The sequence below is a fragment of the Nansenia antarctica genome, assembly GCF_963989245.1.
Source record: "Nansenia antarctica genome assembly, chromosome: 14".
In the NCBI taxonomy this organism is placed as follows: domain Eukaryota; kingdom Metazoa; phylum Chordata; class Actinopteri; order Argentiniformes; family Microstomatidae; genus Nansenia; species Nansenia antarctica.
The window spans coordinates 16,433,372-16,458,679 of record NC_137684.1 but is presented as its reverse complement, the minus strand read 5'-3'; the positions used below and the strand labels follow the sequence as shown (position 1 = coordinate 16,458,679).

General features: G+C 47.0%; 3 protein-coding genes across 3 annotated transcripts in view; 1 reads left to right on the top strand and 2 right to left on the bottom strand.

The window, feature by feature from the left end:
- LOC308169906 (tripartite motif-containing protein 16-like) overlaps positions 1–3,576 on the top strand; it is a gene marked incomplete at both ends in the record, with an annotated part of 4,006 nt that extends 430 nt beyond the window's left edge. The window contains 6 exons of the mRNA XM_080544639.1: positions 1–134; positions 895–990; positions 1,885–2,118; positions 2,293–2,452; positions 2,607–2,666; positions 3,017–3,576. The exon at positions 1–134 is cut by the window's left edge and continues 430 nt beyond it. Of these exons, the coding sequence (XP_080400765.1) occupies positions 1–134; positions 895–990; positions 1,885–2,118; positions 2,293–2,452; positions 2,607–2,666; positions 3,017–3,576 (1,244 nt within the window). The remainder of the gene's footprint in view (positions 135–894; positions 991–1,884; positions 2,119–2,292; positions 2,453–2,606; positions 2,667–3,016) is intronic.
- A 2,226-nt stretch (positions 3,577–5,802) lies between these two features.
- Positions 5,803–13,953, bottom strand: tcp11l1 (t-complex 11, testis-specific-like 1; the record flags this gene model as incomplete). The annotated part of the gene is made up of 9 exons (XM_080544638.1): positions 13,845–13,953; positions 13,144–13,276; positions 12,731–12,851; positions 10,991–11,211; positions 8,589–8,725; positions 8,132–8,304; positions 7,306–7,487; positions 6,338–6,510; positions 5,803–6,041 (listed from the first exon to the last, which is right to left on the bottom strand). The coding sequence occupies exons 1-9, from the start codon at positions 13,906–13,908 to the stop codon at positions 5,803–5,805; spliced, it is 1,443 nt and encodes a 480-aa protein (XP_080400764.1). The 5' UTR covers positions 13,909–13,953.
- Positions 13,954–16,402: 2,449 nt separating this feature from the next.
- On the bottom strand, positions 16,403–24,459 carry LOC308169904 (DEP domain-containing protein 7-like; the record flags this gene model as incomplete). The annotated part of the gene is made up of 11 exons (XM_080544637.1): positions 16,403–16,629; positions 16,751–16,826; positions 17,405–17,530; positions 17,866–18,008; positions 19,013–19,134; positions 19,494–19,622; positions 20,498–20,678; positions 21,685–21,806; positions 23,142–23,358; positions 23,460–23,642; positions 24,393–24,459. The coding sequence occupies 11 exons, from the start codon at positions 24,457–24,459 to the stop codon at positions 16,403–16,405; spliced, it is 1,593 nt and encodes a 530-aa protein (XP_080400763.1).
- Positions 24,460–25,308: the final 849 nt, after the last annotated feature.

Sequence of the window (25,308 nt, the reverse complement as noted above, 5' to 3'; positions counted from 1 at the left end):
TCTGCTCTCATCATGACAAACTGTTGGAGATTTTCTGCCGTACTGATCAGCAGTGTATCTGTTATCTGTGTTCCATAGATGAACATAAAGGCCATGATACAGTCTTAGCAGCAGCAGAAAAGACTGAAAAACAGGTAAGAACCAGAGCTACTCATTGGTGACTCTGATAAATATAGAATTGAAGGTAGAAAGGCTGTTTCATCTGGTTTACATCTAAAAGCAAATATCACTGACTGATTTAATTATTATTTCCAGAGATCCAAAGTCTCTTCCACACAACTGTGTTTGTGTATTGAGGGGTTAAAGGTTGCTATCCCAGCTCATCTTCGATGGTCAAGTCATCCTCTTCTCCTCCTCAGTCACAAATCTGGGGGTTAGGTTTGACCCTCACCTGACCTTCAGTGACCATATAAAACACCTGTGCAAAACCTCCTATCATCTCAGAAATATTTCCAAACTCCGTCCCACTCTAACTCTGTCAGATGCAGAGGAACTTGTCCATGCCTTTATCTCCTCAAGGCTGGACTACTGCAACGCGCTCTTCATCGGGATTCCTGGCATGAGCATACAGAAGCTGCAATACATCCAGAACAGCACTGCCAGGATCCCGATGAGAGTCCGCAAATACAAGTACATAACCCCCATTCTATACGCACTACACTGGCTCCCTGTCTCATTCAGGGTTGACTACAAAGTCCTGCTTCTCACCCACAAATGCATCAAGCCAATCAGCCCCAATCAGTCGGGGCTCGAACTGCCGATCTGCCAACCTTGCGATCATTAGACGCCGGCTCTACCTCCTGCGCCACAGCCGCCACACATATGTGTGTGTGTGTGTGTGTGCGTGTGTGTGTGTCCTAACAGCGTGTACATTAACAGTGTGTGTGTCCCCAGAGTCAGCTAAGGATGAGTCAGCAGAAAGTCCAGCAGAGACTCCAGGAGAGAGAGAAGGAACTGAAGGAGATCCAACAGGCTGTGGAGTCTCTCCCAGTAAGTATTGACCAGAGGAGACTCACCATTGCACTACTCTCCTCCAGTCAGCCTCTCTCCAATCACAACGTGTGTGTGTGTTTGTGCTTTATGTGTGTGCATGTGTGTGTGCGTGTGTGTGCGAGTGCGAGTGCATGTGCATGCGCGTGTGTGTGTGTGTGTGTGTGTGCGTGCGTGCGTGTGTGGCATATGTTGAGGCAGTTGAGGCCAAAATGATTAGCCCCCCTTGTGAAATCAGACAAAACCCTTGATTTCCCCATGGAAATTACTGTTAACAACGTTTAACATAAACAAGTGTTTATAGTGTATCTCTTTCCAAAATAATAAACACAAAATGTCCACTAAGTTTGATTAGGATACTTTATTGATGAGTTGAGTTGAAAAAAGAAACGGCAAAAATGACACGTCCAAAATGATTAGCCCCCTGGCCATTACTAGGTTGGCACAAGGTCTCTTTTTTTTTTACTCAATGTGTGTTTTATTTGGCAAAGGTCTCTTCAGGGATTTTGGCCCACTCTTCCATTGCAAATTGTTCCAGCTGGTCCAAATTGCATGGTTTCCGAGCATGGAGATTCACTTTAAGCACCCGCCACAGATTCTCAATAGGATTGAGATCTGGGCTTTGTGCGGGCCACTCCGGGACCTTGGTTTTGGTGTCCTTGGACCAATTTTGATGTATGCTTTGGGCCATTGTCTTGTTGGAAGACCCAGCGACAACTAAGCCTAGACTAAGAGCAGATTTCTTCATATTATTATCCCTCAAAATGTCAATATAATTTTCTTTTTCATGATGCCATGCACCCGAACAAAGCTCCCTGTGCCTGAGGCTGCAAAACAGCCCCACAGCATGATGCTGCCACCACCACGTTTAACTGTGTGTGTGTGTCCTAACAGCGCTCTGCACAGGCAGCAGTGGAGGACAGTGAGAGGATCTTTACTGAGCTCATCCGCTCCATTGAGAGAAGGCGTTCTGAGGTGAAGCAGATGATCAGAACCCAGCAGGAGGCAGCAGTGAGTCGGGCTGAAGGACACCTGGAGCGACTGGAGCAGGAGATAGCTGAGCTGAGGAGGAAAGATGCTGAGCTGGAGCAGCTTTCACACACAGAGGATGACATTCGTTTCCTCCAGGTAACGACACTGACCCTCCATCTGCAGTACTGAAAGGAGACTAATGTTAACTTAGACTTATTCATTCATCATCTGTTCTCTCCCTCTCTTTGTATCTCTCTGTCTCTCTCTCTCTCTCTATCTATCTCTCTCTCTGCCCCACCCCCCTCCCTCTCTCACTCTCTCTCTCTCCAGAGTTGTCAGTCTCTCTCCAGTCCCAGTGTATTTTCAGACGTCCCCAGCATCATTGAGGGTCCTCTTCAGTTGTTTGGAGATGTGAGTGCGGCTGTGTCTGAGCTGAGAGAGAAACTAGAAGACCTCCTTAAGGGGGAGTGGCCCAACATCTCAACTACAGGTGGGTTACAAACTCTACCCATACAACTTTCATCACCTCACCTTCTGTTGTGTGTGTTTGTGGGTTTATGTGTGTGTAATATAGTATAATCTCTCCATACCTCCCTCCCCCTCCGTCTCTCTTTATGCCCCTCATCCCCCTCCTCTGTCTGTAGTGAATAAAGTGGATGTTTTCCTGCCACTAGAGCCCAGGACCAGAGCTCAGTTCTGCCAATGTGAGTATGTTTATTCTGAAGTAGCTGACAGTCTCTCTCCACTGATCCTCTCCACAAACCCTGAGAACAAGAGAGTTCTAGGAGAGGGAGAGACTCATCAAAGTCAGCCTGCATTTTTAACAATTTTTCCAGAGCAATTTACAATTAGAGATTACAGGGAGCAGTCTCACTACCCTCATAAAATATATACATTTCCTTTTCAGTGTTCAGCATGTGTCAGGTGACTGTCTGAAATGACAGAGGTCAGTTGACCAACAGGTCCCCGTCACGTATACGCAGAGTGATGGCTGACGTACATATCTGACTCTCCTTATTTCTCTCATGTGGTCTTTGCTCTGCTCTTCTCCTAGATTCCTGTCGGCTCACACTGGACCCAAACACAGCATACAGTGACTTCTCTCTGTCTGAGGGGAACAGGAAGGTGACATATATGGAACAAGCCCAGCCATATCCTGATCATCCAGAGAGATTCACTGGCTGGTATCAGGTGTTGTGTAGAGAGGTTCTGTCTGGACGCTGTTACTGGGAGGTTGAGAGGATTGGGGCGGGTTCTACAGCAGTCTCATATAAAGACATCAGCAGAGCAGGGACAGGTAACGACTGTAGATTAGGATTCAATGACAAGTCCTGGAGCTTACTTTGTTGTAGTGATGGTTATAGTTTCTATCACAATAAATATGAGACTTTAGTATCAGGCCCTCGGTCCTCCAGAGTAGGAGTGTACCTGGATCACAAGGCAGGTACTCTGTCCTTCTACAGCATCTCCTCTGACACAATGACCCTCCTCCACAGAGTCCAGACCACCTTCACTCAGCCCCTCTATCCTGTGTTTAGGCTTGGGTTTGGGTCACCGTCAGTCTTTTCCGGGGTTAACTGTGGGGACAGTGTTGAGCTGTGTGAGCTGGAGTAGAGGTCACTCCTCCTTCTGTCACCTTCCTCCTTTTCTCTTTCCCTCTCTCTCCCTTTGTCTCTCTTTCTCTCTCCCTCCCTCTCTTCATCCTACCCTTCTTCCTCTCCCTCTCTCTCTTTTTCTATTTCTCTCTCTCTCTGTCTCTTTCTTCCTTCCTCTCTTCCATCCCTCTCTCCACCCCTCTCTCCATCACTCTTCTCCCTCATCCTGGTCTGTTCCGCCGCCGGGGCACCTGCTTGGCCGTCCTTGTGCGGGGCCTCTTTGGTCTGTGCTTGCTTGGCTGGGCCGGGTGTGCTGGTGGTGGGGCGGGCTGGGTGCGTGGGGCGGCGGGGGCTCCCCGGGGGGGGGGTGTGGGGGCCCACCGCTGGGTACTGGTAGGCAAACTGGCTAGTAGTCGCTCTATGTGTAGAGGGCTGCAAGGGAATTTTCCTGGCTACATAGTACAGGTTTTTACTTTTGCCTGCTCGCGGCTCTGTCAGTATTGATTGATTGATTGACTGATTGACTGAAAATGTTCATTGTGTGAAGCGCAGTGAGTTGCATCTTGTAAGAAATGCGCTATACAAATAAAATTTGATTTGATCCTCTCCCTCCCTTCCTCTTCTTGCTCGCTTTCTCTCCCAAACTCACAACCTCCCAATCTCAGGGCGGACACTCCGCAAGGCCCCTGAGCTGGTACTGAGAGCCTGAGGCGTCTGCTAAATGCCAAAAATGTAATTGTAAAATGTAAATGTATGCCACTCATAATCCTGCATAAGATGTACTGCTGTGCTGTATAGCCCTGCTTACCAGGCTTCCACTCTCTTACAAGACAACACACATACCAATGCTGAACGTTGCTTTATTTCACGGGTGATCACAGCATTGCCTCAAGCAGAAAGTACAGAGAAGCAGGAACATAAATGCTTTGACATATTACAGTGCAGTGCTCCTGTACACTGAAAACACACTGAGAAAGCAGGGAAACCAATCTGCTTGGAATGACTCAGAGATGAACTACAGTCAGTGACACATTAGAAAACAAGCGATAGGTTAAACAATAACAGCAAACACTTTAAAACATGTGTGTGTGTGTGTCCAATTTTGTCTGCATCAACCAGGCTTCAAATACCGTAGGTCACAAGGTTAACTGGCCGAGACAAGGCGAACGGAGGTTCAGTCAGTGGGTGCGTTCGTAAATTCGCTCTGAGAGCGCCGGAGCGCACACTGGGTTCAATTTTGATTGATTTAGATTTTAATTTGATTGGTCAACAGGCATTCCATGAGTGCTGATCAATCAGATTTCCAGAGCAGCCAGTGTAAGTTGTTATCCGCCAATGAATTTCAATGTTAATAAATATTAATGAACAAAGTGGCTTTTAAAAAATACAAACAACTCATGCATCTTGCTGGTCCATGTCAAGGCACCGATCAGTGATTCCTGTCATTGCCCTCGTTATTTACCAGGGGAGGCCGGCGGAGGTAGAAATCGGAGGACAGGCTCATTGTAAAAGCATGGAGCACAATGAGGAATTCCATACCATTCCATGCATTACAACAATGAGCACGTCCTCCGTTTTCTACCTCCGCCTCCCCAGGTACCTACAACAATCACGGTGTTTAACGCAACAAGCCTATAAACGCACAACACGTTTCTACAGGAAGTCAGTGTGCTTTCTCCTCTCGTCCCTCCGGTTCCCTCGCTAAGTTCCAGATGGTTTCATCACCAGAACTCCTCGTTCGCTACACGTAATAGAAAACATGCGGTTCTCGTATGCCGTTTGTCTTTCACCTGCGGTTGCTATGCCAACCTATAAATAGCTGTGATACAGTAGGTTTAGTCACCGAAGTGGTAAGAAGTGAACGCTACAGAGCTTGTATGGCAGGTCAGGAGTTAGCTTGAAAATCGCTTAATACTGTCAACAACACTCCCTAGCAGCCACAGAATCAGGAGCATAGAATGAAGAGCAGGGCATAGCGTAGTCCAGGGGAGGCTGGTGGAGGTAGAAATCGGAGGACAGGGGAGGCTGGTGGAGGTAGAAAACGGAGGACGGGCTTGTTGTAATGCATGGAACGGAGCGAGGAACGTTTTTTAAAGACACATGTGCTTTGACACCATTCCTCAATCCATTCCATGTATTACAACAACAAGCCCGTCCTCCGATTTCTACCTCCACCAGCCTCCTCTGACCTCCGATGTCTACCTCCACCAGCCTCCCCTGACCAAGGCGTCGGGACGATCCCTTTTTATGTGGTGCTCATTCCGTGGGTGAGGTCGGGAGCGTCCCCTTCCTGCAGGCTGGCCTGGAGAATCTTCTGGTAGAACGGGGAAAACACCAGCTTGTTGAAGTTGACCAGCCGACCGAACTTGACGGCGATCTCTTCCAGCTCCCTGCTGACGGGCGCCAGGCCTCCGGGGAGGGACGGGGCGCTCTTACGCGGGCTGGACTCCAGGAAATGGAGCATGTAGGTCTGGACCCGGGACTCTGTCAGAGGGGAGATGAGTCAAGGGGAATGTGGAAAGAAAAAATAAACACATCACAACCCTAAAACATGGCTGACTACCAGAGTTTGCAATAAAATGTGTACAGATAATTCAGTATGGGGAACAGCCTTGAACACACACACATGCACACACATAGACAGACAGACAGACCAGCCAGACAGACCAGCCAGCCAGCCAGCCCAGCCATCCATCCATCCATCCATCCATCCATCCATCCATCCATCCAAGACAGACCAGACCAGACCAGTACACAAAGTACAAAATAACTCAGGTTACCCATGAGTTTGCGGATGGTGTTGTCCTGGAGAGTAACTGCAGAGATCTGACCCTTCAGTACGGTCTGGCGGTTGGCGGTGAACGGGGAGAAGCCGTGGCCCGACAGACACTCACTCAGCTCAACGCACATCCTCTCACCGATGGTCGCAAACACTTCATCTGCATCCCAAGATCTGTAGACAGAGAGAGAGAGAGAGGGAGGGAGGGAGGGAGAGAGAGAGAGGGAGGGAGGGAGGGAGGGAGGGAGAGAGAGAGAGAGAGAGAGAGAGAGAGAGAGAGAGGGAGGGAGGGAGGGGGTGATTGGTGATAGACAAAGAAACCGTGGCTGAACTTAACAGGAAGCCAGTGTAGAGTCTCTAAAATAGGAGTTATATGAGCTCTTCTGCTTGTTTTGGTTAAATCTCTCGCTGCTGCATTTTGGACTAATTGCAGCTGGCCAATAGCTTTCTTCGGAAGACCGGAAAGGAGATCGTTACAATAGTCCAAATGGGTAATAACAAAAGCCTGCATTAACACTTCTGCTTGCCTCAGATATGATGCCAGCGACCCTACGTTCCAGTTCAACCCCGGCCATGGTGGCGTGTGTCCCTGTGTCTCTGTGTCCCTGTGTCCCTGTGTCTCTGTGTCCCTGTGTCTCTCTGTCCCTATGTCCCTGTGTCTCTGTGTCCCTGTGTCCCTATGTCCCTGTGTCTCTCTGTCCCTGTGTCTCTCTGTCCCTGTGTCTCTGTGTCTCTGTGTCTCTGTGTCTCTGTGTCCCTGTGTCCCTGTGTCCCTGTGTCTCTGTGTCCCTGTGTCTCTGTGTCCCTGTGTCCCTGTGTCTCTGTGTCCCTGTGTCCCTGTGTCCCTGTGTCTCTGTGTCCCTGTGTCCCTGTGTCTCTGTGTCCCTGTGTCTCTGTGTCTCTGTGTCCCTATGTCCCTATGTCTCTGTGTCCCTGTGTCCCCGTGTCTCTGTGTCCCTGTGTACTCACGGCGTGTGCATGTCAGCGAGCAGCGCCCTGACGACGGTCTTGAGTCGGTCCAGGAGGCCCGGCAGGCCGGAGATGGCCTCCCCCGTGGTGTTGTAGACGATCAGCAGCACCGCCGCCTCCGCCACCACGCGCTCCAGGAGCTGCTGCATCTCCCGGAAACGCACCTGGTCCATCAGGAGGGTCTGGGGGGGGGAGAGAGAGGAGGAGGGGAGGGGGGAGTGGGGGCCAGAGAGGGAGGGTGGATGGGGGAGAGGGGAGGGGGGAGCGAGACGGGGGGGGGGGGGAGAGAGAGGGGAGGGGGGGAGAGAGAGAGGGAGAGGGGAGGGGGAGAAGGAGGGAGGGACAGGGGAGAGAGGGAGGGTGGATGGAGAGAGAGGGGAGGGGGGAGCGAGACGGGGGGGGTGGAGAGAGAGGGGAGGGGGGGAGAGAGAGAGAGAGAGAGGGGAGGGGGGGAGAGAGGGAGGGAGGGACAGGGGAGAGAGGGAGGGTGGATGGAGAGAGAGAGGAGGGGGGGAGAGAGAGAGAGGAGGAGGAAATAGGCGAGCAGGGGGCAGAGAGGGAGAGTGGATGGGGGAGAGTGGATGGGGGAGAGGGGAGGGGGGAGCGAGAGGGGGGGAGAGAGAGGAGGAGGAAAAAGGGGAGTGGGGGGGGAGAGAGGGGGGAAAGATGGGGGAGAGAGAGAGAGAAAGAGAGAGAGAGAGAGAGAGACAAAGACAAACAAAGAAAGACAATAATGACAACTGATGACAATGGATCTCCTCAATGACCCCCTGTGTTATGCCGGAGACCAGTGAGAGGTTGCGTCCGGTGCGCTGGGCGTGTCTACCTCGGGGAAGGGGTCGGAGGCGTGGTCCCAGGTGAGCAGGCGCAGGTAGGCATGGTTGTGCACAGAGAGGGGCTGGAGCGAGGGGGGCTCGGCCTCAGCCCCGCCCCCCCCACCCTCACACTGTAAAGACTGCACCGTGTCCTGAAGCCACTTCTCAGTGTAGTCCAGGGCATCTGTGGACCGCTGCACGTGTTAGTAACTTCACACATGCACACGTACACAGACACATGTACACACACAGGTACACTCACACACACACACGCACGCATGCACATGCACACACACACACTTTCGATGTTCCAATGTAATAAGGAGCTTTGCCAAGTATTCAAAAAGCAACTTAAAGGTTTGATTCATTCAGTGTGCGCTAATCGACAGCACCTATAAATAATAAACAGCAAACAATAAACGGTAAACAAAACAGTGTAAACAGATGAACTGATGGTGTCCTCCTTACTGGGTTGCTTCTCGAGGAAATCCTGGAATTTCTTCCGTTCGTATTCGACCGACTGCTGCAGCAGGTGGGGGCGGATGCTGCTGACCGCAAAATTGGCCATGTCAATCTTCATGCCGTCCAAAACGGTGAATATCGCCCTGAGAAACAGAGAGAGAGAAACAGACAGAGAGAGAGAGAGAGAGAAATGGAGAGATAGAGAAACAGAAACAGACAGAGAGAAACAAAGAAAGAGAGATAGAGAGAGAAAGTAAACCATTGTCATAAATTGGTTAATCAGCCAGTACATCTAAATCAATCAATCAATCAAACTTGATTTATATAGCACAAGTCATGCATTAAATGCAACTCCAAGTGCTGAACATAAAAACAATAGTAAATAAAATACAATACAATAAAACAGGAAATAGGAGATCAGAAATAGGAGTAAAAGTGCAAGTTGACTAGATAAAAGCCAGGCTAAAAAGGTGTGTTTTAAGCTTTCTTTTAACCATATTCACACTCTCTACCACCCTCAAGTCCTCTGGCAAGCCGTTCCAAAGTCTAGGGCCATAGTGGCTAAAGGCGGCCTCGGCATGGGGTGATAACTGGCTACTTAGTTTCTGCCACTTGGAATGAGAGTGAGAGAAAAATTAGGTCAGAGAGAGAGAGAGAGAAAGAGAGAGAGAGAGAGAGAGAGAGAGAGAGAGAGAGAGAGAGAGAGAGAGAGAGAGCAAGAGAGAGAGAGAGAGAGAGAGAGAGAGAGACAGACAGGCAACATCAACAACACTCTGAAACTCTCCTCCATTCCAACACTCATGGCCTGGTTGCTATTGTAAAAGAGAGTGTTTTCTTAGTGATCAGGATCAATAAAGTCAGGATCAATAAAGTCAAATCAATAAAAAAAAACAAAAATGAATGAATGAATAAAAAAATGTATGAATTAATGAATGAATGACTAAAGCAGCAGGGCACCGGTAGTTGACGTACCAGTACCAGTCAAAAGTTTGGACACACCTTCTCATTCAATGTTTTTTCTTTATTTATATATTATTGTGCTGCCCTATTTACTGATCTGTCAAAAGCATTCGATATGGTTGATCATTCTCCTCTTCTAAATAGACTATACCGTGTTGGTTTTGATAGCAGTGCTTGCGGTTGGTTCCAGAGCTATTTATCTGGTAGATACCACTGTGTGAAAGTGGGGAGAGCCCGGTCGGAATGATTACCCATTACAAAAGGGTCAATCCTGGGCCCTGTTTTATTCACTATTTATATGAATTACATTCTTTTATCCCTGAATGGTTTTCAAGCTCATCTGTACACGGATGACACAATTATCTACTGCACTGCTGACTCTGTACAATCAGCTATTGACAATCAACAACTCTCATTTAATGCTCTGCAAGATGGCCGTAAGCTTGTACTCAATGCAAGCAAAACTAAATTCATGGTGTTCTCCAGGGCTCTCCAGATATTCCTCAAAATAGTTTGCATATTTCGACTAGAAATGGGTCTGTCATCGAGGAGGTTACAGAATATAAATATCTTGGAATCTGGCTAGATTAATAATTGCCATTTAAATATCATATAGACAATCTTGCTTGTAAATTGGGGGGAAAAAATTGGTGTCTTATACAGGAACAGAACCAGTTTTACAATGACATGCAGAAAGAGGGTTGTCAAAGCTTTCTGTCTTTCTATCGGTCCTGGATTATGGAGATGTGGTTTATAGAGGTGCTGCTCCTTCGACTCTTAAACCATTGGATTCTGTCTATCTATCTGCTCTTAGATGCATCACTGGTGACAGATATAATACGCACCACTCCAGCTTATATGAGAAAGTGGGTTGATCTTCTCTGGCAGATATAAGGCGAAATAAACATTGGTATCTATTTATCATTAAGGCAATTACCGAAAAGTTACCTCATTATCTTACATCATTACTTGATTGGAACTATGGATCCTATTTGACACGCTCAAATGACTGGCTTACTCACGCTGAAGATTAATGCACCTTTGTCCTTTGGGAGTTTTAGAAATGTAATTGCTGATCTGCCTGCGACAGTTTGCAATTGTTTTTAGTCTTTTCCCCCACTATTCTGCACTTTATATATATGTCTTTATATTTTATTATGTCTTATGTTTACTGTGTAAACTGCTTCTTGATTTATCAATGTTTATTGTTAACTGTTGAATAACTGGTTGAATAACCTGTACGCCTTGACGACATTGGAATAAATAAAGGTTTGAAATGAAATGAAATTTTCTACATTGTAGATTAATACTGAAGAGATCAAAACTATGAAAAAAAACATATGGAATTATGTAGTAAACAAAAAACACCCAAATAATAAAAAATAATAAAAAATAAAGACAAACCATTGAATGAGAAGGTGTGTCCAAACTTTTGACTGGTACTGTACCTCAACAGAGGAACTAGGTCAGTGATGTCTCGGAGCATCACAATGTCAGGGTCGCGGGAGGGGGCGCAGAGGGACCCCATCATCCCGATGACAAACTCCACCACCTTGCTGAGGTCCAGCGCCCCGTTCTCCGCCTGCTGCTGGATCAGGGTGAGGTCCAGAGACTCCTCGATCCGCACCCTCAGCCGCCCGTGACCGGGCATCAGGAAGGACAGCAGCGTCTACAGGGGCGGAGGGGAGAGAGGGAGAGAGAGAGAGAGAGAGAGAGAGAGAGAGAGAGAGAGAGAGAGAGAGAGAGAGAGAGAGGCAGATATGCTACATGAGCCTTTTTTTCAATTGTTAGGAACACGATCCCTGCCTTGTGTCCTCTCCTCCGTCCTCCACTCACTTCGTCCTCAAAGAGGATTGGAGGAGAATGTGTAAGGGGAGGAAATGTTTGAAATATTATCATAATTATTATTAGTAGTAGTATAGAGGAACCTAGGGGGCATCATTGTCGTTAAAGGAAAATCCAGGCTTATTTTGATATGTCTCGCAAGATTTATGAAAATAAGACTGGATTGTCCTTTAGTGCTTTCTAAATATATTATTATTATTATTATTATTATTATTATTATTATTAGCTTCTCCTCCAGTGCTTTAGGGTTAGATCAGTAGGAAGTGTATGGAGGACTGAGGAGAGAATGCAAGGAGTCGTGTTCCTGACAACTGAGAAAAGGGCCCTAAGTCTTAGGCTGGTTTCACAGACCAGGCTTAAGCCTAGCCCTGGACTAAATCACACTTTCAATGTAAAATCTCCAGTCTAGTCTAGGATTAGACTTGAGCCTCGTCTGTGAAACCGGCCTATTGTCTTAGCTCACAAAGTCCCATAGACTTAGTTCATAGTCTGTTGACATGTTTTACATCTTGGGATACAGGAAGGAAGTTCAGTCTCCTGGGGCCAGACAGAGTTCTGTGCTGCTCCACCAAGGTTCAAAGGACAGAACACTCGCTTAAAATGAAATAATAATAATAAAATAAAAGCATTATGACTGCCAATGGCTCCTGGCCCGAGCATAGCATAGATTTGTTTTCTTGCAATGACTGATGGTTAGATGATTCAATTCAATTAGACAAATGTATTTGTTGTAAGTCACTTTGGATAAAGGCGTCTGCTAAATGTCAAAAACGTTTAGAGAAGAAAAAAAAACGTAGGGGGTAGCAGGGTAGAATTAAAAACTTGAGCTGATGAGATTCTACTCTTATAGTGGGTCATGTATCTGCCATCTCTTCGCTTGCAGTTGAAGAGACAATTTGCCTTGAGACAATTCCTTGTCCCACTGAATTACAAAACATTCAATAAATAATTTTTGAACTGAGTTACAAGACATTCAATAAAGACATTCAAACATTACAGACCAGACCAATAAAGACATTCAAACTTGCCTCTAAAGAGACGCTTGGAGCCTCAGGCTGTAAGCTTTCCTATTAGAGATCTCTCTCTCTCCCTCTCTCTCTCCCTCTCCCTCTCTCTCTCTCTCTCCCTCTCTCTCTCTCCCTCTCTCCCTCCCTCCCACCCTCTCTTTAACTCTCTCTATCTATCCCCCTCCCCCCCTCTCTCTAACTCCCATCTCTCCCTCCCTCCCTCCCCCCTTTCTCCATCCATCCATCCCATCTCTCCCTCCCTCTCCCTCCCTCTCCCTCTCCATCCCATCTCTCCCTCCCTCTCTCCTTCCATCCCATCTCTCCCTCTCGTCTTACTTCTTTGATCTCTGACAGCAGCTTGATGGCGTGATCATATGATGGCGGCTCCTCGTTCAACTGTGTCTCCAGGCAATCCCAGAATGCTTTGTGCATGATCTCTTTTATTCTTTTTTCCAAACTGGGGGCAGAGCGAGCAAAATTAAAACGGAGCACATCAGTTTTAAATATGGAATCTTATACAAATCCCCCCCCCCAAAAGTGAATGGGCCAAATGTATCATTAGAAATTACAAATACCACATAGCAGAAATCAGAGGACTCATCAGGGCTCATTGTGATCCATGGAATGAAATGAAACACACATGTTTTAATTACCATTCCTCATTCCGTTGCATGCATTACAAAGAGCCCGTCCTCCGAATTCTACCTCCCCCCAGCCTCCCCTGCTCTACGAGTACCCCCGGACCTCACCTTCCCTCTGGGGGCGCAGAAGGCTTCACCTGGAAGGCCCCGTTCACTACGATCTCATGGGCCAGCGCCATGTTGTTCACACCTTTCGCCGTCTCCATCAGCTCCTGCACTGACACGACCCTGGGTGGGCTGGCTGTGGGAGGGAACAGGTGCAAGACAGAGGAGAACGGGCTCATTGTAATGCAATGAGGAATGGTGTCAAACACCTTCCATGCATTACAATGAGACGATTTCTGCCTCCACTAGCCTCCCTCCAGGTGGGCTTACTGATCGTGACATCATATAATAATCGCCATTTAGCTTACGCTTTTATCCAAAGTGACTCCCAGTGGGGATCGAATCCACAACCGATGCATGGTTAGCACCAAGCTGTACCAACTGAGTCACAGAGGACCACATAGCGTTGTAGCTACCTTCTGTGTGGGGAGTTGCGGCTTGGGTCGTTACCAGTGGTATGGTTATGATCTTGAAACATTGGGGGCTGTCTTTTTTTTGGGGGGGCGGGGGGGATGCTAGCAGAGATTTTCGTTGAGGGGAAGGGTTGTATGCGCTAAATCGATGGTGATGGGCAGCGCTAAATCGATAGACATAGCGTGTGGACCTCCAGTTCTACAGATCCGGAGATCCCGGGGTATTCATAAAACATTTGGGGCTATAGCCCCGGACGCCCAGGCCAAACCACGCCACTGTTTGTTACTCACACTGCGGAGCGGTCCCTCTCTGAGGGCTGGGGGTGCTCTGGCGGGCTCTCTTACTGACAGACATCTCCTCAGAGGCGGCGGCGGCACCCCCGTCATCGGTCCTCTTCTCCTCCTCACACCCAGGTTTGTCAGAGTCCTTGGGCATGATTCTCCTCACACACTTCAGAGACCCAAGACTCCACTGAAGGTTTGGGACAGGGTGTTGACAGACAGATACATAGAGAGAGAGAGACCCAGAGAGACCCCCCCCCCCACACACACACACACACACACACACACACACACACACGGAAGAGTACAGAATAAGGTATTATGGGAGATCTCATGGATTACGTTCAGAATGGCTTTAGAGCTGATGATGTTTACTAAATGGACTAGGTAGGTAGATTGATGAGCTAACGATCTTTATATGTCATGGCAACGAAATCATAAACAACCATTTCTGATGTCCAACACCTGTTAGCGGACAGCGATCAGTCGGCAGATGTGATGTGTGTTAGGATCAATGACATCATTGCCTGGCTGGGAGTCACTACGCAGTTACACAGAGAACTAGAGAACAAAGAGCCCCCAGAAAACTACTGTCAGGGAAAGACGTACCTGGTTCCTTCTTCGGACGGTTGGGCTCAAGTTACCGTAATGACTGACCGGTGATCACGGAGCTCAGGTTACCGGAGAACAACAGATGGAAAAGTGACGCAGCGATTTACGTTTTTACTAACGTTTTAGCTGTAATCTATCTGTGTCAGCCGAGATTCATTTCGTTACCCGATATTCAATGTTCAGTGTTAAATAGCCTCGCATTAATTAATGAAATATTAATTTGAGACACCGAATTCGTTGTTTTTGTTGTGAAAGAAAAATTGCAGATGGAAAATGCATGGGACAGTCAGTGCAAAGTCTTCCGGCATCGGGGTGGGGCGTCAGGTGACGTCAGGTTCGAGCCCCCTTTGTCGTGACGTAATTGGTAAATACATTATTTAGAGAGTGTGTGTGTGTGTGTGTGTGTGTGTGTGTGTGTGTGTGTGTGTGTGTACTATCTTTCAAACAATATCTATAGATAAAGGTGATGTATTTGAACCAAAAACAATGACATTTAATTTATTTTAAGAAATCAATTCAAATGAAATAAATTAATTTAAAAAAGAACAAATTATGCCAATTCATAAATTTGACGTTTCCTTTAACCGTTTACCAGTCTCTGACATCTACTGGGAGAGTTTTTCCCACTGTTTTGTGGGGTGTTTTGCATGCATAGCCCGTTTCAAAATCACCCCACAGAATCTCAGAAGGATTATGATCCAGGCTTTGACTTGGCCATTACAGAACTCTCAGTTTCTTTCTTTTGAGCCATTCCTTGGTGGATTTACTGGAATGTTTTATCATGTTGCATGGTCCACATCCGCTTCAGGTGAAATTTATGCACAGATGGTCTCACATTTTCCTCAAGCACCCTCTTATACAATGAATAATTCATAGTGGATTCTATGATGGTGAGCTGGCCAGGCCCTGCTGCAACCAAAGCAGCCCCAAACCATAACATTTCCACCGCCATGCTTCACAGTTGGTATGTTCACAGTTGGTATGGTTCTTGAGCTCAAACGCTGTCTTTGGTTTGCACCACACACGTCTTCTGTTCCTGTGCCCAAATCATTCTACTTGGATTCATCTGTCCAAAGCACATTGTTCCAGAAGTCCTGGTGTTTGTCTAAGGGTTTCTGATGGTAGATGCATGTATTTTGACAAACTGTGGCAAGAGTTACCTGTAGGTCCCGAGATGACATTTAGGACTGTTGGAGACTTCTTTAAGCATCTTGCGGTCTGCTCTTGGGCTGAACCTGCTAGGAGAGAATGACCTGGCCATGTTGGCAGTTGTTTTAAATGTTCTCCACTTGTACATTATTTTTCAGTCAGTAGAATGGCTGATTTCTAATTGTTTGGAGATCTTTTAAAATCCCTTCCCAGACTCATACGCGTCTACAACCTTCTTTCTACACTTGATTCTAATAATTTTAAGTAGTAATACATGTGGGGGTGTCCTAACCTTTTCCTCACAAGAAAATTGCATTACATTTTACAAATCTGATTATAAATCTTCACAATTCATTTTTTTTTCAGTTCCATTTGTTTATGATATTTGAGTAAGAACGATACATTTAGGCTGACTAGAATACAATTTAAGAGCCATCCCAAAATGTAACAATTGAAATGCCAGGGATTTATTATTCAGACTTAGTTTATTTAAATTTCACAAGCAAATAATAATAAAAATGTTTTTGCCATTTAGCAGACGCTTTTAATCCAAAGCGACTTACAATTACGAATTACAGGGACATTCCCCCTGGAGTAACTGAGGGCTAATGTGGACGACACTAAATCTACCACAAACAATGCGCTGGGCTAAGTAAAACTCAAGGGCACACTAGTAGTGGTGTGGTTTCAGGCGGGATTTGAACTCACAACCTTCCGATCACAAGTCCAACTCACTATCCACACCACTACCCCTACTGCAGCAAAGGGACAGGAAAATCTATACATACATTTAAGACAAACACCGGTTATTTACCATCTAGTACTCTGACAGCAGCCACAGAGCCACCAAAATACTGAATGAATACTTCAGGGTGACCTTGGTAAAATTGTTCCAGTAGGCGTTTCTTCTCTTTGGTCGAGCGCTTTGGGTCTTCGTTGATATTCTTCAGCAACATCCGCAGCGCATTGTTTGTGGTAGATTTAGTGTCGTCCACATAAGTGTTGGTCGAGACCTGCTCACAGAAGGTTGTTCCTGAGTAAAACAGAGAAGACAGAAAACTTTAGTTTAGACATTTCACTAAGCACCTTAGAACTACTGTATACGACTTGATACGTTCACTACCATCTACTGTAAATAATGATGTCAAGTTTACCGGTGACATCTGGTTGCTTCCCGTGCGCCACACCGGCAAGTTTATCACTGACCAGCTTGTGTAGGGACCCAGGTATCTGATTCAGGAAAAAAAGAATAGTGAATGAAACCAAGCAACATATTCTCATGCGTCTCAAATAAGCCATGCATCAAAGATGGAATGACACCATGAATGACCATTCCTGAATGAAATTCTCACCAGATGTATAGAGATCAAAATAATATAGCACCTTTCAAGGAACCCAAGGACACTTTACAATTTGACAGAAAGACAGTCAGACAAAAACAGAAAACACAGAGACAATGCCAAAAACTAAACTAGGGGCCAAAGGCCTTGGGGAACAAGTGGGTTTTGAGGGCTAATTTGAAGTAGTCCAGGGTAGGGGCATTGCAGTTCACCCTGAGTTCCAAAGGGTGGGGGCTGCTCGTTTCATAGGTTGGTGCGGGACGGCAAACAATCTTTGCCCTGCCAAGTGCCGACAAATTAAAGTAAGTCTAAAAGTCTAATTAGTGTGTTATCATTGTAACTTGTTTTGTAATGTAACAGTGTCTGCGTTTGTATTTAGTTTTGTAATGTATGCGTGTGATTTTTCTGAAATATCATTCTCCTTGACTGCTGTACATTTTTAAATAAAAACAACAACAAACAAGAGACCTTAAAGACGTCCTCCCGATTGTCCAGCATGAAGAGCACCAGAAGGTCCACTCGGCCCTTGGACAGAGACTTAGTGTGGATGATGGCTTTGGAGAAGGCACTCTTGACCACCATCCTGTTCTCGACCTGACAATGACAACCATTACAACGATATAGTAATTCTATTATAATGTACATTTACATTACATTTTTGGCATTTAGCAGACGCCTTATTCCAAAGCGACTTACAATCAATACATTTGACTAAGTAAGTGAATTATCAATCCACCAGTCATAGCAGGAAAAGTAATCTAGCTCAGGCCAGCGGCCATTGTCAGTCGTCGTGCTAGATAATGTGGCTCTGGGGAAGAGCTAACTAGACCTAGTGGGGTCAAATATATCAGTCTATTAAGTGTGAACTCACACCTGACATGTACTGTATAAAAGGGGAGGCTGGTGTAGGTGGGTTAATGGTCTTATACCTCTTTGTCCAGTTTGACCTCCAGGGGGTCAGCAGCCAGGGTCATGAAGCCCAGCAGCCTGCCCAGCTCCTCTCTCCTCTGAGGGGGCAGCAGCTTCAGGCACAGCTGCAGGGCCTCCAGGCCCGCGTCAAACCTACCATTCTCTGCCGATACAAAACAAGATTATATAGACAGGTGATGAACCAGCAGAAGATGCCGTCATACTATATTATGGTATACACCAGGGGAGGCTGGTGGAGGTAGAAATTGGACGACAAGATTGATTGGAATGAGGCATGGAATTAAACACATGTTTCACACCCTATCTCATTCCAAACTCTATCTAATAGATACAAGGGCTGGTTTCACAGACAAGGCATAAGCTTAATCCTGGACTAAACCACTCTTTCAATGTAAAATCTCCATTGAAGATGCTTTTTAGTCTATGATACATATTCATGCACCCCCCACCAGACAATGTAGATTTGTAGACTGTCTATCCTCACCTAGCAGGCCCAGTCTCACCTAGCAGGCCGCCTAGCAGGCCCAGTCTCACCTAACAGGTCCAGTCTCACCTAACAGGTCACCTAGCAGGTCCAGTCTCACCTAACAGGTCACCTAGCAGGTCCAGTCTCACCTAGCAGGTCACCTAGCAGGTCCAGTCTCACCTAGCAGGTCACCTAGCAGGTCCAGTCTCACCTAGCAGGCCCAGTCTCATCTAGCAGGTCACCTAGCAGGCCCAGTCTCATCTAGCAGGTCATCTAGCAGGCCCAGTCTCACCTAGCAGGTCATCTAGCAGGCCCAGTCTCACCTAGCAGGTCCAGTCTCACCTAACAGGCCCAGTCTCATCTAGCAGGTCACCTAGCAGGCCCAGTCTCATCTAGCAGGCCCAGTCTCACCTAGCAGGTCATCTAGCAGGCCCAGTCTCACCTAGCAGGTCCAGTCTCACCTAACAGGCCCAGTCTCAACTAGCAGGCCCAGTCTCACCTAACAGGTCCAGTCTCACCTAGCAGGTCACCTAGCAGGTCCAGTCTCACCTAGCAGGTCACCTAGCAGGTCCAGTCTCACCTAACAGGTCCAGTCTCACCTAGCAGGTCACCTAGCAGGTCCAGTCTCACCTAGCAGGTCCAGTCTCACCTAGCAGGTCATCTAGCAGGCCCAGTCTCACCTAACAGGCCAGTCACCCCTACGTAGACGTCGGACATGTGGCTGGGGAGCAGAGGCGCGTGGTCCGCCTGGCCGTAGTGCTTCTCCAGGGTGTCAAACAGCAGCAGCTTCCACTGCACATACCTGGGGGCACGTTCAAGAGCGAAAACGTTACAAAACGTTCACATAGAAATACAGTATCACTTTTTCTTTATTGATTGGAGTGTTACAATTTCGTAAGCTGTATATGACAGGTAGTGTCGTCATGTGGAATAGGAAGTCGTGTCCGCACTGTACATTGCAGGGGAGGCTGGTGGAGGTAGAAATCGTAGGACGGGGCTCATTGTAATGCATGGAACGGAATGAGGAATGGCATCAAACGCAGCGTGTTTCACCATTCCATACGTTACGATGAGCCTTGTCCTCCGATTTCTCCCGTCTGATTTGTACCTCCATTGATGCGGCGCGTTGCGACCTGCGATGTGGTGAACGCGTCGCCTCACCTGGTCTGCGCCGGGCCGACACCCTCCACCACATCGGGACACCGGGGCAGTTCGCGGCTCACCGCCACCACCTGCTGGTCAGGGAGGAACTCCAGGCAGTCCAGCGCTGCATAGAGCCAATCATCCTCCCTTCAATAGAGGAAACAAATTCAAATTACTATTAATTGTAATTCAAGTAATTGATATTTATCAATCAAGGACCTATCCACCTATCGAAAAGACTGACACTGTTTAGTTGCATTGCAACGACTCCCATCCGTTTATTTAACTCATTTAGTTCCGAGGGCGAGTAAAGTCACCCAAATTGTTAACATTTAAGAGTGCCACGGGTGACTTTATTCACCAGAATAAATGCCTACATTATGATGCCGCATTTTGTAGGTAAACACCACATGGAACACCTGGTACTCTAGGTGGTGAGTGTTGCGGAATGCTTTGGCAGTTGGTGGCTGCGTTCGTAAATTCGCTCTGGAAATTTGATCAGCACTCATGGAATGCCTCTTGTCCAATCAAATTACTTGTCTTGTCCAACATTTATGACGTTGAACCCAGTGTGCGCTCCGGCACTCAGCAAATTTACGAACGCAGCCTTTGTGAGTTATTAGAACATCTCTTCTTTCTCTTATGCCGAAAACAAATAGCGGTCATAAACACAGCTAGATATGTCCATCAGGAAAACTGCACGCCTGTTTATAGCCAATGCTATCAACAAAAAAGTGCTCGCACACAACTCGACAGGAAATCCCCCACACACCATTCCTTTGCACTCATTGATGGCCAATAGCCATTTGTGTGAACTTCTCTGTGGCTTTCCCCCCCATACGTTTTCAATATGTTATAGTATGCAACTTATTGTTAGAAACACCCATGTAATTCAGTGATTTTGCTGCATGATCAGTAAAACAAAACATCTAATACATTAGTTCAAGCAAACCAGGTATTGATGCTATATCTTAAGTAGTCGTAGTTTAAAACAGTATACATAGTGACATTACATGACATACTGGGAGTCCTTGAAGGCATTGAGGACCTGGCGGTCCAGATAGTTGCTGGTGTAGATGAGGTCTGGGTTCTTCTGGGCCAGGCGAGGGGGAGAGGGGCTCCGTAACACGCTGTCCAGCAGAGGGAGCTCTACCAGCTGCAGCAGCCTCAGCACTGTCTCCTGCTGCCACACCTCATCAACGACTACAAGGAGGCGAGGAGGGGTAGAGGCATGGAGGGAGGGGATAGAGGGAGGGATAGAGGCATGGAGGGAGGGGATAGAGGGAGGGATAGAGGCATGGAGGGAGGGGATAGAGGGAGGGATAGAGGCATGGAGGGAGGGGATAGAGGGAGGGATAGAGGGAGGGATAGAGGCATGGAGGGAGGGGATAGAGGGAGGGATAGAGGCATGGAGGGAGGGGATAGAGGGAGGGATAGAGGCATGGAGGGAGGGGATAGAGGGAGGGATAGAGGCATGGAGGGAGGGGATAGAGGGAGGGATAGAGGCATGGAGGGAAGAGATAGAGGGAGGGATAGAGGCATGGAGGGAGGGGATAGAGGGAGGGATAGAGGCATGGAGGGAGGGGATAGAGGGAGGGATAGAGGCATGGAGGGAGGGGATAGAGGGAGGGATAGAGGCATGGAGGGAGGGGATAGAGGGAGGGATGAGGCATGGAGGGAGGGGATAGAGGGAGGGGTAGGCATGGAGGGAGGGAGGCAGCGGTACAGGGAGGGAGGATTAGAGGGAGGCAAAAATCAGGTGTAGGGCAAAAACTACAATCCCGACACCCCATGTCAAGGAACGGATTGAGAAACATTAAACAACGAGAGAATAGCCACAACCATGTAGCCTGGAAAACAACAACAACTTGGAACTTAAATCAACACACTGGAATGTGTGGGTCAAAGTGTTGATCAATATGTAGATCAGGGGCGGCCGTTGGAGGTAGAAATCGTAGGATAGGGGGGTATTCCATCAACGTGCAATAGGAAAATCCAGCCTTATTTTGATAATCTCACAAGAATTTAAAAAAAATCCAGTCTTATTTTGACAAGTCTCACGATCAGCAACATTTATGGAATACCCCCCAGATCTCATTGTAATGCAAGGAATGGAATTAGGAATGGCATTCCATACAGTACAATCAGCCCCGTCCTCCGATTTCTACCTCCACCAGCCTCCCCTGATGTCAGTGGGAGTCAGACTCACAGCTCTGTGGCAGTGTGGAGCGCATCCGTACTCGGCTGGGGCTCAGGCTCATGTTCTCCAGAACAGTCTCCAGGGCTTGGTTGACCTTGACAGGTGTAGATGTAACTACCTGCTCCTCTTGCCTAAATGATCCAAATCAAATGCAATTGTCATTAATCATTTCATGCACCAAACCCACCACACAACGCATTCCCAGAATTCTCATTCTTGGCTTCGCCAACCTGCTGTGCTAAGCAAACAAACAAAAAACCAAACAGAGGCTGGCGCTGGGGGGCAGGGGTGTCTTACTCCGACATTGCTGCTACTACCCAAACCCCCTCCCCACCCCTATCCACCCCCCGCCGGCCTTGCCCACCCAAGATACTGGTTCTAGGAAACCTACACATTCTAGGAAACAAACACATTTTAAAATTGTGCACTTACTACACCAGACAACCTACATGTTGCACTTACATCAGACAACCTACAATGTTGCCTCTCGCACAATAACACGTTTGTTTGTTGTTCTCCAAGGGAAATGTGTGTGTCAAGGACGGTGCCGCCGAAACGTCTTCTGAACAAGCCCAGCAGGCGACCATTACAACCAGATTTCTTCTGAACAAGCCCAGCAGGCGACCATTACAACCAGATTTCTTCTGAACAAGCCCAATGGGCCATCAGTACAACCAGGTTTCTTCTGAACAAGCCCAATGGGCCATCATTATAACCAGGTTTCTTCTGACCTGCTCAGTGGCCTTGCAGTTAGAATGTCCACCCTGTGATTGGGAGGTCGTGAGTGAGTTCGATCGCCGGCCGAGTCATACCAAAGACCATAAAAAAATGGTACCCGATGCCTCCCTGCTTGGCAGTCAGCATTAAGGGTCGGATTAAGGGTAAGACCCCGCGGCACACCAGCATACATCAAGCCACCTCACACTACTGAAACAGGAGATCCAGGAGACAGGCTCCTGCCCTATGGGCCAATAGGCTCGAGAACCATCGGTTCTCAAGGCTACTTACTTTCTTCTGAACAAGCACAGTGGGTGACCATTATAACCAGGTTTCACACCACACACTGGACTGGAGGAGTGATGCCATTGCACCTGATCAGCCAGAGGAGGACGGGTCCCCCTGGAGTCTGGTTCTTCTCAAGGTTTCTTCCTTTGAGTGCGTTTAGTTTTTTTCCCCTCGCCACTGAACCCTATATTTCTCTTTAGCTGTGTGTATTGTATTTATTGTTACGTATTTTGTTGAAGTACTTTGACTTTTGTCTATGTAAAACATGCTATATAAATAAACTTGACTGACTGGACGTTGTAGAACATCAAACATGTGGTCCTCATGTGGCTCAGTTGGTAGAGCACCCGCGCTTAGGTTGTGGGACTCAATTCCCGCTGGTACCTATAGTGAAATGATATATTCACTCGCTTTGGATAAAAGAGTCATCTAAATGGCGTCTACGCAGGCTACATACACACCTGTCAGGGACACTGCTGAAAGTGCTTTGGATGCCAGGGGCCAGCACACCCTTCTCCAGCTCGTCCACAGAGGGGTTCTCACTGGTCAGGAACCTGTAGAGGCAGCTCCTGCTGTCCTGGAACAAGTCCAGCTTCTTGGTTCCCACCGACTCAAACACCTTACAGTCCATAAGGGCCTGGCATACACGCGTCACTCTGTCACGAGAAACGTCAGCACCTGGGAGATGGAGATGAAGGGAGGGAGGGATGGCAGGAAATATTTTTCACAGTCCAGCAGGTACAGACAGTAATAAAGTATAAACACAACAGTTCACTGACCTTCAAAGAACCTGCTTTGGACTATTTGGGCTGCCACCACATCCACTGCGTCAGAACCCAGGAAGCAGTCGTGGTGAGACTTCAGATAGAGACGCCTTCGCTTCACCTTCACGCCCGTCCTGAGGCTGGCAATGATGCAGCTCCAAATGTCGGTCTGGATTGGCCTGCTGGCCATGCCATGACCTAAAGGAGAAGGGGTGAGAATCTACATTTACATTTTTGGCATTTAGCAGATGCCTTTATCCAAAGCGACTTACAGCAAATACATTTGGCTGTTAGTAAGTAGTAAGTAGTAAATGACTCGTCTATCCATCAGTCAATAGCAAAAAAAAGTTATCTATGCTCGGGCCAGGGGCCATAGGCAGTCAATGCTAGAAGAAGTCCTAGGATACAGTTAAGGTGTAGCCTGAAGAGATGGGAGAAGTATTGCAGGGGAGGCTGGTGGAGGCAGAAATCAGAGGACTGTTCATTGTAATGAACAGAATAAGGAACAGTATGAAACTTTTGATTGCATTCCACACATTACAATGAGCTAACTAACCCTCCGATTTCTACCTCCACCCGCCTCAACTGGGATGTGGGTACATGATAATCATAATCAAGGTTTAACAAAAAGGTACAACGCATAACAGCCTACTACAAGAGAGGTGTTGGTAGAAGAGATCAAATGCTCCCAAATATATAAAGCTGTTAATTCAAACGATCAGCCGAAGCAAAGCAAACAATACAAACAAATGTGATGGTTTCAGATTAGGCCTACTTTCAAATGGAACATGGTGGTTGAACTTGTGGTCGTTACCTTATCACGGCGTCTCCAACTCGAACTGTATTTCATATGTGCATGTGCAGAGAAGTGCGCTGCTATTATTGGATCGTTTCAGAATCAGAATTCTGCTTATTCAACACATGCAAAAAGGTAGTTTGTAATGTTACCTGGAGGACGCAAACACAACTTCTCAGCCAGATTAAGCGCGGCAGCTATCTCCTTGACTGACGCCATTCCTCCAATCAATAGTGGTGACGTAGGCTAATCGGTTACCAGGTGAAAACCACACCCTTCTTATCCGTTCTGCTGCAGGCCCGGGTTCAAACCGGCAGCAACACGTGACTTTAGAATGATAAGGTTCTATCTCCGTTTAGGGCAGTTCAGAGATATTGAGCGTCAAAGTTTTGACATTCCATTATGTTTTGTGAGATGGAACCTTTGTGTTTTATTAATTACTAACTCAAAAATGTCAAATTTTAAAAATAACACCACACAGGCATTAACAAACACCTAATGGATCAGATTATGTAAAAAAACTCAATTTTGACAAAAATGGAGATAGAACCTTATAATTCTAACGTCACGAAGCTGAGTGGACGCAAATATCCTTTACCAGATTAGACCGCTAGATGGCAGCAAACAGCAAGCTCTTTACCACGTCTCCTCTCACTGACTCCCTCCCATCATGTCAGGCGCATCAAGTATCCGACCACAGCAAAATGATACCGTTTCATTTCTGTAGGTACGATAGAGTCTAGTCTGGGAACTGGACACCGGGTTCTCATAAACTGAAGGCCCTGACTAATGTCTGCCTAAAAAATTTAACTAAAACAAACTGGGTATAACATGCAGGAAGATGTTGATCAGAGATGCAAAAGCAGGAGGATGCCATTCGATAGTTAGTAACACCTTGACGTTTTGTGCGGATATGCTCAGAATCATATTTCAGAATAACACACTACACATGACAAGGATATACAGTAATTCATAATGAAATTAAAGCAGATTTTGTTTTGATTTCATTCGGCTTACAGTTTTTACGATTGCTAAGTGTTCAAAACTGAAGTCACATTGTCAAAACTC